We start from the raw sequence: 13,464 nt of genomic DNA on the forward strand, positions 1-13,464 counted from the left end.
TAAGTATAGCTGTTATATTGCTGCCTTTAGGAGACTGGACCTGGATACAGTAAGTATAGCTGTTATATAGCTGCCTTCAGGAGACTGGACCTGGATACAGTAAGTATAGCTGTTATATAGCAGCCTTCAGGAGACTGGACCTGGATACAGTAAGTATAGCTGTTATATAGCTGCCTTCAGGACACTGGACCTGGATACAGTAAGTATAGCTGTTATATAGCTGCCTTCAGGAGACTGAACCTGGATACAGTAAGTATAGCTGTTAAATAGCAGCCTTCAGGAGACTGGACCTGGATACAGTAAGTATAGCTGTTATATAGCAGGAGACTGGACCTGGATACAGTAAGTATAGCTGTTAAATAGCTGCCTTCAGGAGACTGGACCTGGATACAGTAAGTATAGCTGTTATATAGCAGCCTTCAGGAGACTGGACCTGGATACAGTAAGTATAACTGTTATATAGCAGCCTTCAGGAGACTGGACCTGGATACAGTAAGTATAGCTGTTATATAGCAGCCTTCAGGAGACTGGACCTGGATACAGTAAGTATAACTGTTATATAGCAGCCTTCAGGAGACTGGACCTGGATACAGTAAGTATAACTGTTATATAGCAGCCTTCAGGAGAGGGCCAGAGGGTAAACATGGAAGAATGCTGCTTTGGTATTGTCATAATATATATATATATAAATTTAAAAATGAGAAATAAAAAATAAAAACAACATTTTTTTTATTTTTTATTTTGTTAAATGCAAAAAACCATCCCCCCCCCCCCCCCCCCCCCCCCGAAAATAGAAGACGTGTTATATACCTCAGATACAGCGCAATATGAACTACACCTGACCCAACTATATCTGACATATCCGGGGGAGTGTTATGGCGCTTGTACCGACACAAATAGAATACCCTCAGTATATCTGATATAACCGCAGTCATAGCAAGAGAACAAAGACAGAACGGAGACCTAATGCACAGGGAAACAGAGGTGGAGAAGTGACGGCCGATGTTTCGTTTCTGCCGATGATGGATTCCCAGTAAGTAGCAGAATAGTCATTGTACACCGTATACTACCGACACCTAATAACACACAGAGGAAGAGGGTTATATACTGTATATATATTCTGTACAATGCACGCAGATTTAGGCTATGTTCACACAACGTATATTTTCGTAAAATCACAGCCGTTGTAAAACGGCCGTGATTATTACGAGAATATACATTGCATTGCTGCTTATGGAATCCTGGCCGTATACGGCGTATACGCATAGTACATATATACATACACATGGTATACGCTCCGGCCTAGATCCCTAGCGGTGCCTCACACAACTGAAAGGTCAGCCTTCTGCGGCCGATATTCAGTGAATAACACCTGCATAAGACCATGTCTGTGCACACTATGGAGCGAGCGGATCCGGAAGCTCACTCCATAGTGTGATGTGGGGAGTATTGATGCGGGTGCGCACGGATGCAGCAACACCAGAACTCTGAGGCCATAAAGATCATCTGGCCGGTACTGTAGTACTCGCCGCAATGATCTTTTCAGAGACCGGCCGTTCCTTGACCCCGCCGGGTCACGGAACAGCCGGTCTCTTACCACGTGTGAACATACAGAACATACTGGATGAGACAAAAATTACTGCAGTCCTATGTAACACCACAGATAACACAGTGATATCTCTGAGTACAGATAATGTAGATGTCCCCTGCAGTCCTATGTAACACCACAGATAACACAGTGATATCTCTAAGTACAGATAATGTAGTAGATGTCATCTGCAGTCCTATGTAATACACAGATAACGCAGTGATATCTCTAAGTACAGATAATGTAGTAGTCACCTGCAGTCCTATGTAACACGCATATAACACAGTGATATCTCTGAGTACAGATAATGTAGTAGATGTCACCTGCAGTCCTATGTAACACCACAGATAACACAGTGATATCTCTGAGTACAGATAATGTAGCTGTCACCTGCAGTCCTATGTAACAGCACAGATAACACAGTGATATCTCTGAGTACAGATAATGTAGTAGATGTCACCTGCAGTCCTATGTAACACCACAGATAACACAGTGATATCTCTGAGTACAGATAATGTAGATGTCACCTGCAGTCCTATGTAACAGCACAGATAACACAGTGATATCTCTGAGTACAGATAATGTAGCGGTCACCTGCAGTCCTATGTAACAGCACAGATAACACAGTGATATCTCTGAGTACAGATAATGTAGTAGTCACCTGCAGTCCTATGTAACAGCACAGATAACACAGTGATATCTCTGAGTACAGATAATGTAGTAGTCACCTGCAGTCCTATGTAACAGCACAGATAACACAGTGATATCTCTGAGTACAGATAATGTAGATGTCACCTGCAGTCCTATGTAACAGCACAGGTAACACAGTGATATCTCTGAGCACAGATAATGTAGTAGCTGTCACCAGCAGTCCTATGTAACACCACAGATAACACAGTGATATCTCTGAGTACAGATAATGTAGCAGATGTCACCTGCAGTCCTATGTAACAGCACAGATAACACAGTGATATCTCTAAGTACAGATAATGTAGTAGCTGTCACCTGCAGTCCTATGTAACACCACAGATAACACAGTGATATCTCTGAGTACAGATAATGAAGTAGTCACCTGCAGTCCTATGTAACACCACAGATAACACAGTGATATCTCTGAGTACAGATAATGTAGCAGATGTCACCTGCAGTCCTATGTAACAGCACAGATAACACAGTGATATCTCTAAGTACAGATCACATCAGATATCAGATGAGATGAGTAACTAACCCAGCTCTGCTACATCTTATCATTATTTTCCATGTGATGTAGAGGAGCAGGGGCTGAGGATCAGGCGAATTTTGTCCGGAACAGTCGCACTGTCACAGAATGATCTCCTGTAGAGAGAACAGAGATAAAACCACATAATACCAATATATCACTGCCACATACATCCAATATAATACCAATATATCACTGCCACATACAGCCACATAATACCAATATATCACTGCCACATACATCCCACGTAATACCAATATATCACTGCCACATACATCCCACGTAATACCAATATATCACTGCCACATACATCCTGCATAATACCAATATATCACTGCCACATACATCCCACGTAATACCAATATATCACTACCACATACATCCCACATACCAATATATCACTGCCACATACATCCTGCATAATACCAATATATCACTGCCACATACATCCCACGTAATACCAATATATCACTGCCACATACATCCCACGTAATACCAATATATCACTGCCACATACATCCTGCATAATACCAATATATCACTGCCACATACATCCCACGTAATACCAATATATCACTGCCACATACATCCCACATAATACCAATATATCACTGCCACATACATCCCACGTAATACCAATATATCACTGCCACATACATCCCACATAATACCAATATATCACTGCCACATACAGCCCACATAATACCAATATATCACTACCACATACAGCCCACATAATACCAATATATCACTGCCACATACATCCCACGTAATACCAATATATCACTGCCACATACATCCCACTTAATACCAATATATCACTGCCACATACATCCCACGTAATACCAATATATCACTGCCACATACATCCTGCATAATACCAATATATCACTGCCACATACATCCTGCATAATACCAATATATCACTACCACATACATCCCACATAATACATTTGTGACATTTGTGGTACACCACTGGTGAGGATGCTACCGGTCACACACTAAGGTGGTAGCAGTGATGCAACTTCTATGGTGGCTGGTAGTGCAGTACAGCCTAGCCGGTGATGGTTCTGTGGTGACGCCAGTGCTGGTTCAGCACACAGGTGTGATGGTATACCTGTTTTTAGTTTATGTGGCTGGCTATACTGTTCCCCAATGGTTGGTGATGAGCCGGGCTGTGATGGGTCCCTTGGGCTCTTGTCTCAGTGGTCCAGAGTGAGGAGATGACCCACCCGGACTGTCGGTACCACCACCCTCAAAAAGGGGAGAGTATCCCAAGGAATATGTAGCCGGGATGTGTAGGTGCTGGTGCAATGATCACTGAGTCCCAGTAGAATAAATAAAGTGGTTTTACTAATAGTCTCTTGTGATACAGGATACGCTGGTAATAGATAACTTCTTATGTACAGACTTGTGTTCACTGGATTTGTGCTGGGAGATACTTTAAGTGCTGAGGTAGAATAGCGGTGCTTGTGGAGCTTAGTGTTGAGCAGAGAAGAGGAGATTGTCTTGAGAGCCCCAACTCACGGTAGTAGTGTGCTCTGCCGTAACTTGAGAGAAGGATACTTGAGAGAAGAGAAGAATACTTGTGCCTTTGTTTTATCTAAACCACCTTCTGCCCTGCAGTGTCAGGGTACCCGTCCTATCAGGGTGACACAAGTCCCAGTCTTGGTTACCTGTGGGTACCCAAGTGTCCGAGGGTGACCTGGTTTTACCTGCGCTGTGAGATAGAGTACATAGACCTTCGTAAAGTAGCTTTGCTCTATCCTGTTCAGTTGCTCTGTCCTAGGATACTGTCTTGCACTTTTCAGAGAGGTTCATGACGTGGGCTGGGGTGATCTCTGACTTGTCCTCCTGTTGAGGTCTAGCACTTCATAGTGTCTGTAGTTATAAGCTTAGAAGTGAAAGTCTCTGAACTTTTTATACACGTGTCTCTTACCAACTTAATAACACACTTTGCTCAACTCACTTCCTGTTCAAACTGGGCTAACTAACTACTTCCACAGGGGCTGTGTGTATGTGTGGAGAACAGGGATAGGTAGAGAAAGAGAGAGTATCTCCTATTGGTCAGCACAGACCATGTGTTACAGAAACAACAGTAACCCTTTAGTGACTACAGCTGTGCATGAAACTGTGCATAAAAGTAATACCGACACCTAGTGGTGAAACCATAAAATGCTACCTTCATCACCAGCAGCCTATTCATTGGCTGGACCACATCACATGGCTTCCAGCTTGCTCAGCCCTGATTGGCTGAGCTTGCTGGAAGCCATGTGATGCGCTCCAGCCAATGAAAAGGCAGCCTTTTCTCTCTCATTCACTTCACACGGACCCGGAAGCGAGGGAGTCCCAAAGACACCGGCCGGAGGCGACAGAGTCGCAAGCGGCGGGGGATTCAAGTGCCGATCATCCCCAGAGGGATGGTGAGTATGATCTCTGTGTGTGTCTGTGTTTTATTTTTTTTTTAGGTCCCGCCGGAGTTGTCCTTTAATTGTGGGATACCACACATTCAGCTCCTCCTGATCATTTCTGAGATATTTTTGCATTTTGTTTGGAGTCACTGGAGGTCAATTCAGCTGAATGGACGGGATCTGGAGAGACTCCGCTCCTGTCTATGTAAGGTCTCACAGCTGACAATGTATCAGGACAAACATCAGGCCAAGGGGGAGAAGAGAGCTGCCTGTAGAGCTCAGAGACAGAACTGTGTGGAGGAGGAAAGAGCTGCCTGTAGAGCTCAGAGACAGAACTGTGCGGAGGAGGAAAGAGCTGCATATAGAGCTCAGAGACAGAACTGTGCGGAGGAGGAAAGAGCTGCCTGTAGAGCTCAGAGACAGAACTGTGCGGAGGAGGAAAGAGCTGCCTGTAGAGCTCAGAGACAGGACTGTGTGGAGGAGGAAAGAGCTGCCTGTAGAGCTCAGAAATAGGACTGTGTGTAGGAGGAAAGAGCTGCCTGTAGAGCTCAGAGACAGAACTGTGTGGAGTAGGAAAGAGCTGCCTGTAGAGCTCAGAGACAGAACTGTGTGGAGTAGGAAAGAGCTGCCTGTAGAGCTCAGAAATAGGACTGTGTGGAGGAGGAAAGAGCTGCATATAGAGCTCAGAGACAGAACTGTGCGGAGGAGGAAAGAGCTGCCTGTAGAGCTCAGAGAAAGGACTGTGTGGAGGAGGAAAGAGCTGCCTGTAGAGCTCAGAGACAGGACTGTGTGGAGGAGGAAAGAGCTGCATATAGAGCTCAGAGACAGAACTGTGCGGAGGAGGAAAGAGCTGCCTGTAGAGCTCAGAGACAGAACTGTGCGGAGGAGGAAAGAGCTGCCTGTAGAGCTCAGAGACAGAACTGTGCGGAGGAGGAAAGAGCTGCCTGTAGAGCTCAGAGACAGAACTGTGCGGAGGAGGAAAGAGCTGCCTGTAGAGCTCAGAGACAGAACTGTGTGGAGGAGGAAAGAGCTGCCTGTAGAGCTCAGAAATATGACTGTGTGGAGGAGGAAAAAGCTGCCCCATACCATCCCTACAGTGAGGAGGAGACTGGGAACTGCCCATCATCTGCCCCCATACCATCCCTACAGTGAGGAGGAGAACGGGCACTGCTCATCACCTGCCCCATACCATCCCTACAGTGAGGAGGAGGGGACCCGGCACTGCTCATCACCTGCCCCATACCATCCCTACAGTGAGGAGGAGACCGGGCACTGCCCATCCCCTGCCCCCATACCATCCCTACAGTGAGGAGGAGACCGGGCACTGCCCATCACCTGCCCCGTACCATCCCTACAGTGTGGAGGAGACCGGGCCCATCACCTGCCCCCATACCATCCCTACAGAGAGGAGGAGACCGGGCCCATCACCTGCCCCCATACCATCCCTACAGTGAGGAGGAGACCAGGCACTGCCCATGACCTGCCCCATACCATCCCTACAGTGAGGAGGAGACCAGGCACTGCCCATGACCTGCCCCATACCATCCCTACAGTGAGGAGGAGACTGGGCAATGCTCATCACCTGCCCCCATACCATCCCTACAGTGAGGAGGAGACCAGGCACTGCCCATGACCTGCCCCATACCATCCCTACAGTGAGGAGGAGACTGGGCACTGCCCATCACCTGCCCCATACCATCCCTACAGTAAGGAGGAGACTGGGCACTGCCCATCACCTGCCCCCATACCATCCCTAGTGAGGAGGAGACCAGACACTGCCCATCACCTGCCCCCATACCATCCCTACAGTGAGGAGGAGACCGGGCACTGCCCATCACCTGCCCCATACCATCCCTACAGTAAGGAGGAGACTGGGCACTGCCATCACCTGCCCCCATACCATCCCTACAGTGAGGAGGAGACCAGGCACTGCCATCACCTGCCCCCATACCATCCCTACAGTGAGGAGGAGACCACTGCCCATCACCTGCCCCATACCATCCCTACAGTGAGGAGGAGAACGGGCACTGCCCATCACCTGCCCCCATACCATCCCTACAGTGAGGAGGAGACCACTGCCCATCACCTGCCCCCATACCACCCCTACAGTGAGGAGGAGACCGGGCACTGTCCATCACCTGCCCCCATACCACCCCTACAGTGAGGAGGAGACCGGGCACTGCCCATCACCTGCCCTATACCATCCCTACAGTGAGGAGGAGACCGGGCACTGCCCATCACCTGCCCCATACCATCCCTAGAAGTGCGGTCAGTTTACTCCCAGGGGTCTCTCCACGGACATCCCCACAATGTGTATACCCCCACCCCCCCAACACTTACGCTGCTCCGTCCTTGCCGAACTGTACAGTCACATTGGAGGTGCCCAGTTTGCGGTGCAAGACATTGGGTGATTTACTGTGCCAGACGAATGTCACCTTAGAGATGGATCCAAGGTTGACTGCTGCATCTATGAAAGCTGTGTAGGTTGCACCCGGTTTAATGAGACCCCTGTGAAGGCAAATAAAAGCTAAGTTGTCAATATATCACTGGAGATATATATGTTATAGTAAATGTAGAAGGTCCACAGCTTTCAAAAAAGTAGATTCTTTATTTCGGCATATAAAAAGTACAAAAGAAGGAATAAAAATGTAGGCCTACATGTTTCGGGGAGAAAACCCCTTGATCACGGCAACGACATTCAAGATGGTTTAGTGAGTATATATGCTCATATCTAAACACGTCACTTGGGGAACGCCCCACAAAGGGGAGGGATTACAAGAGCAGAAACACCTCAGAATACATAAAACAAAATGCATAAACATATATATAGAACAGTACAATGGACTGAATTAGTATAAGTATGATAGATCAGTTATGAAATTCAGACCTTTGGGTGTTCTGGTCTTTTGACTCTCACCAGGGGGAGTGCCGCTCCTTATGTGTTATCCCCATTGAGAGAGTATGGGGGGGAGATTGGGTCCGCCTCCTCCGCAAGCGTGAGGCTTTCTGGATACTCCGTCTTGAGACCAGAACACCCAAAGGTCTGAATTTCAAAACTGATCTATCATACTTATACTAATTCAGTCCATTGTACTGTTCTATATATATGTTTATGCATTTTGTTTAATGTATTCTTAGGTGTTTCTGCTCTTGTAATCCCTCCCCTTTGTGGGGCGTTCCCCAAGTGACGTGTTTAGATATGAGCATATATACTCACTAAACCATCTTGAATGTCGTTGCCGTGATCAAGGGGTTTTCTCCCCGAAACATGTAGGCCTACATTTTTATTCCTTCTTTTGTACTTTTTATATGCCGAAATAAAGAATCTACTTTTTTGGAAGCTGTGGACCTTCTACGTTTACTATTGCCTATTTGCCGGGCGCGGCCCGCTTCACACCCACCTGCTTCCACTGGGATAATTTGCCTACCCTGCACAAGTCTATACGGTGAGCTGATCCCCCTTCACATATCAGATATATATGTTACATACCTATAAATACAAGACGTTATCATAGGACGGGGGCCCTGGTGGGTCAGTCCAGGTACTAACAGAGCATGACCACCACACTCTGCCCATCACAGGAGACCCCTCAACCTCAGAATGGTCGTGCAGTGTAGTGATTACGTACTTGTATATGATGTAGTCTGGGATAGTTCCATGAGACCCATGTATAGACACAGCAACATTTCCCATAAGATTGGCGTTCCCAGCGGTGAGGACGGTCACCTTGTATCTCCAGCCTAAGAGACAAGCAGGAATCGTAGAGTTATCGGTCTTTGCAAACTTTGTCAGTAGATAAATTTAGGGATTTATCCGGGTGAAATCCTTGTTTACTGCTGAGAGTTCAGTACTTTGTTTTGACAAGGCAAATCTGAAGAAAATCCAAAAAAGCCCATCCCATGTAGATAGACCCAAAACCCCCAGCAAGACTGTAACTTCTCCTTCATCATAAATTATATAGTATGGTGAATAATGTGGAGTAACCTTGCTCTACTCTTCAGGTTAAGCAACATCCTCTGAACCCGTACGGTCAAACGTTCAAGAAGTTGGATGCCAACCAAGGTAGTCCGGGAAAACATGGATACAGCCATAGGCCATAGGATGGATCTATGTTATTCTGGCAGCTCTAGGGCGGCGCACAACTTCTTCAGCCACTAGGAGTCAAAGCCCGAATGTTCAGGTTCAGAGAACATTGCCAAACCCGAACCTCAACGTTAGTGGTGACCAATAACCAATAAAGAACTGAACACTAAAAAAAGTGCTCACTGATAGGAAAGGTGACTCATTGGAGAAGGAGGCAAGTTTGCTAAGACATATTTACCTTGACGATCCCTACAAGTATAACTATATAAGAAGATATGGGAATGCCCTTTAACAGTAAAAAGTACAGATTTTGAGGAAGAATGACAAAATATCTCACGAGAAAATGTCTTGGCGTCTCCTGTGTTGAGGTAAAATGTCTGGGTGTTGGGGGTGATTCCTCGGTATTGATCAGCGTAGTGTCCCATGCTTGGGCAGCCGCCATTGGGACACGGGAATCCTTTGCCCTGAGGAAAATGAGACATTTACTGTATACAAGAGGTAACCCACCATCATTATATCATCTGTAGTAATCCGGCTCCTCCACCCCAGTAGGCGCTCTGTGTTATATCCGCTGGGGGATGATATGGGCTGAACATTTCTGTAACTTACTGCTTTAAAGGCGTCATAGGAAGAGCTCGGGAATCCAATGAAGCCATCGGGGGTGAGGATACTCTCGGTGTAATACTTGTAGCTCCTCAAGTGATTGCAGGCGGCTAAGTCATCGATTGCTTAAAAAAAAAAAAAATACAAACTGTAATAATACATAAAGGTAGGAAAAATTAAAGGAATTATACATCTATCACATATATTATCCATGTAGGAGACTCCACATCCTCCATGCCCCATTACTTTCCTGTCATCCCACATCCTCCTTAGCATCCTGAGATTTCTTCTACTTCCCACATTCTTTCTCATATCACATGCTCCATATCATCCTAGTTGTTCCATATGATCCCATGTCCTCCATATCATCCTATGTCCTCCATATTATTCCATGTCCTCCACATCATACCATGTCCTCCATATCATCCTATGTCCTCCACAAAATCTCATGTCCTCCACATCATACCATGTCCTCCATATCATCCTATGTCCTCCATATTATTCCATGTCCTCCATATTATTCCATGTCCTCCATATCATCTTATGTCCTCCTTATAATTCCATGTCCTCCATATCATACTAGTTGTCCCATATCCTACATATCATCCAAGTTTTCCCATATGATCCCATGTCCTCCATATCATTCTAGGTCTCCCATATCATCCCATGGCCTCCATATCATCCTACTTGTCCCATATTATCCAATCAACGTCATCCCATTATCTCAATCTAACAGTAATATGATATAAAAGTTGAAAAAACAAAAGTATTCATACATCAAATGTTATCCATGTAGGAAACTCCAAGTCATCTCACATACTCTGTGTCCTATATCCATCCTATCATCCCGCAAACTCCTCTGGGTCATTAGACTTCTTCCACCTCCCATGTTCTTTTTCATCTCACATCCTCCATATCATCTTATGTCCTCCGCGTCATCCTAGATCTCCCATATCATCCCATGTCATCCCATATAATACCAGGTCTCCCATATCATCCCATGTCCACCATATCATCCTAGGTCTCCCATATCATCCCATGTCCACCATATCATCCTAGGTCTCCCATATCATCCCATGTACACCATATCATCCTAGGTCTTTCATATCATCCCAGGTCTTTCATATCATCCCATGTCCACCATATCATCCTAGGTCTCCCATATCATCCCATGTCCACCATATCATCCTAGGTCTCCCATATCATCCCATGTCCACCATATCATCCTAGGTCTCCCATATCATCCCATGTCCACCATATCATCCTAGGTCTCCCATATCATCCCATGTCCACCATATCATCCTAGGTCTTTCATATCATCCCATGTCCACCATATCATCCTAGGTCTACCTTGTCCTTCTAAGTCCTTCTTGTCAACCATGACCTTCTTGTCATCTGATATCATGTCATTCCCCATTCTCCATGTCACCCCTGATTTTGAACAGTATCTTTTGTCATCCCATATACAACTTTACCTCACGTCACCCTCCATGTCATCCCACATCCTCCATATGAATTATTATTTTTTCTACAATGCCGTGTCCTCAATGTCATCCCACGTCCTTCATATCACCAAACATCCTTCATATAATCCCATGTCCTCCACGGCATCCCATCTGATGGCCTTCCATGTTGCCCCCCCCATCCTCCATGTCGTTGTACATCATCTACAGACAATATATTGATTTCTATAATTACTTGGTATGATGTCATCAGGTTTCACATGACTGATGAGTTGACTCTTCTTACATCCCGGCATTTTTTTCCCTCCATTTGGAAAGAAATCCAGATGACCGACCGTCTGACTCATCCCGTATCCTCCGAGACCTGAGTACAATGAACATTGTAATTACTATATGTGAAGAGCTCGGCTCACTCTCTACACCGGTCGTCTGCTAGTGTGTTTGTGTGGTGTTGGTGTGTGTGGGTGGGGTGGTGGTGTGTGTGTGTGGGTGTGGTGGTGGTGAGTGTGGTGGTGGTGGTAGTGTGGGTGTGGTGGTGGTGTGTGTGGTGGTGGTGTGTGTGGTGGTGTGTGTGGGTGTGGTGGTGGTGGTAGTGTGGGTGTGGTGGTGGTGGTAGTGTGGGTGTGGTGGTGGTGTGTGTGGGTGTGGTGGTAGTGTGTGTGTGTGGTGTTGGTGTGTGTGGTGGTGGTGTGTGTGGGTGGGGTGGTGGTGTGTGTGGGTGTGGTGGTGGTGTGTGTGAGTGGTGGTGGTAGTGTGGGTGTGGTGGTAGTGTGGGTGTGTGTGGTGGTGTGTGTGGGTGGGTGTGGTGGTAGTGTGGGTGTGGTGGTGTGTGTGTGGTGGTAGTGTGGGTGTGGTGGTGGTGTGTGTGGTGGTGGTGTGTGTGTGGGTGTGGTGGTAGTGTGGGTGTGGTGGTGGTGTGTGTGGGTGTGGTGTGGTGGTGGTGGTGTGTGGGTGTGGTGGTGGTGGTGGTAGTGTGGGTGTGGTGGTGGTGGTAGTGTGGTGGTGGTGGGGTCATAAAAAAATCTTACCTGTGGGATGTTCCTTTAATGACAAAGAAACAAACATGATGATTAAAAAAAAAACCTCTACCAATCACAGCTCACTGAGCCCATGGAGATACAAGCAAATAGTGTCAGGCCACACCCACCAGTTGGCTCTCTGTGGGCTGGCTCTATGATCGGTTACATAGTACCATGTGACCATAAGAGACGTTATATGTCAATCAACAGCAGAGTAGATGTCTCCTGAGGTCCCCACAGTCTATTTGTACTTTACATTATATAGTTCATAACCCTAAAGCCAGCTTTCCTTATCTTAGGCCCATGTGTACCTATACGCTGTCCTCTGCCATACTCACAACTACACAGTTTAGTATCATCTGCCACCAATACTGACTCCTGTGGTATGTCACTACTAACAGTGTTACAGTATACTCCAGAGCTGCGCTCACTATTCTGCTGGTAGGGTCACGTTTTAAATACATTAAATTACTGATCCTGAGTTATATCCTATATTATACTCCAGAGCTGTAATCACTATTCTGCTGGTGGGGTCACTGTGTACATAAATTACATTACTGATCCTGTACTGATCCTGAGTTATATCCTGTATTATACTCCAGAGCTGCACTCACTATTCTGCTGGTGGAGTCATTTTGTTGTTCCGTTACCTAGGTGAAGAATAGTTGGTGTTGCGTCAGTATGAATGGCATCAACAAGAAGAGCATCAGATGGATCCAGTCGCACCTCAGGGGGGGTGTCCGAAAAGTACGGCCCAGCAGGATCCAGTCCTGTATAGAGGACCAGTAGGATAGACATAGGCAGGTTAATATGGGTCTCATGACAACACTTCCTTACCTGCGCTGTGGTTTGGTTGGATCTCATGGTAACCAATCGTATAGACAAACACGAAAAAAAAAGGAGCGCTATACAATGTAGTATGCCAAGTCAGTGGAGTCGGCATCCAACACACTGTAGACTGGGCACTAACCTGCTGGCTATTGTAGTCATAGTATAGATTCCGCAGCCCCGCTCATGATCCTATACCTCCAACACTCATCACAGCTTTTCAGCTGGAAAGCGAAATAACTTGCAACC

General features: G+C 46.3%; 1 protein-coding gene across 1 annotated transcript in view; it reads right to left on the reverse strand.

Annotated features, from left to right (window-relative positions):
* Positions 1 to 785: 785 nt before the first annotated feature.
* Positions 786 to 13,464, reverse strand: part of LOC138799015 (pancreatic lipase-related protein 2-like) — a 60,707-nt gene continuing 48,028 nt past the window's right edge. The window contains exons 8-15 of the mRNA XM_069979709.1: positions 13,038 to 13,157; positions 11,604 to 11,723; positions 9,912 to 10,030; positions 9,640 to 9,766; positions 8,848 to 8,959; positions 7,559 to 7,726; positions 2,817 to 2,923; positions 786 to 1,076 (exon numbers count right to left, since the gene is read on the reverse strand). Coding sequence (XP_069835810.1) covers positions 2,839 to 2,923; positions 7,559 to 7,726; positions 8,848 to 8,959; positions 9,640 to 9,766; positions 9,912 to 10,030; positions 11,604 to 11,723; positions 13,038 to 13,157 — 851 coding nt within the window. The 3' untranslated portion in view covers positions 786 to 1,076; positions 2,817 to 2,838. The remainder of the gene's footprint in view (positions 1,077 to 2,816; positions 2,924 to 7,558; positions 7,727 to 8,847; positions 8,960 to 9,639; positions 9,767 to 9,911; positions 10,031 to 11,603; positions 11,724 to 13,037; positions 13,158 to 13,464) is intronic.

Source organism: Dendropsophus ebraccatus, chromosome 8 (genome assembly GCF_027789765.1).
Source record: "Dendropsophus ebraccatus isolate aDenEbr1 chromosome 8, aDenEbr1.pat, whole genome shotgun sequence".
In the NCBI taxonomy this organism is placed as follows: domain Eukaryota; kingdom Metazoa; phylum Chordata; class Amphibia; order Anura; family Hylidae; genus Dendropsophus; species Dendropsophus ebraccatus.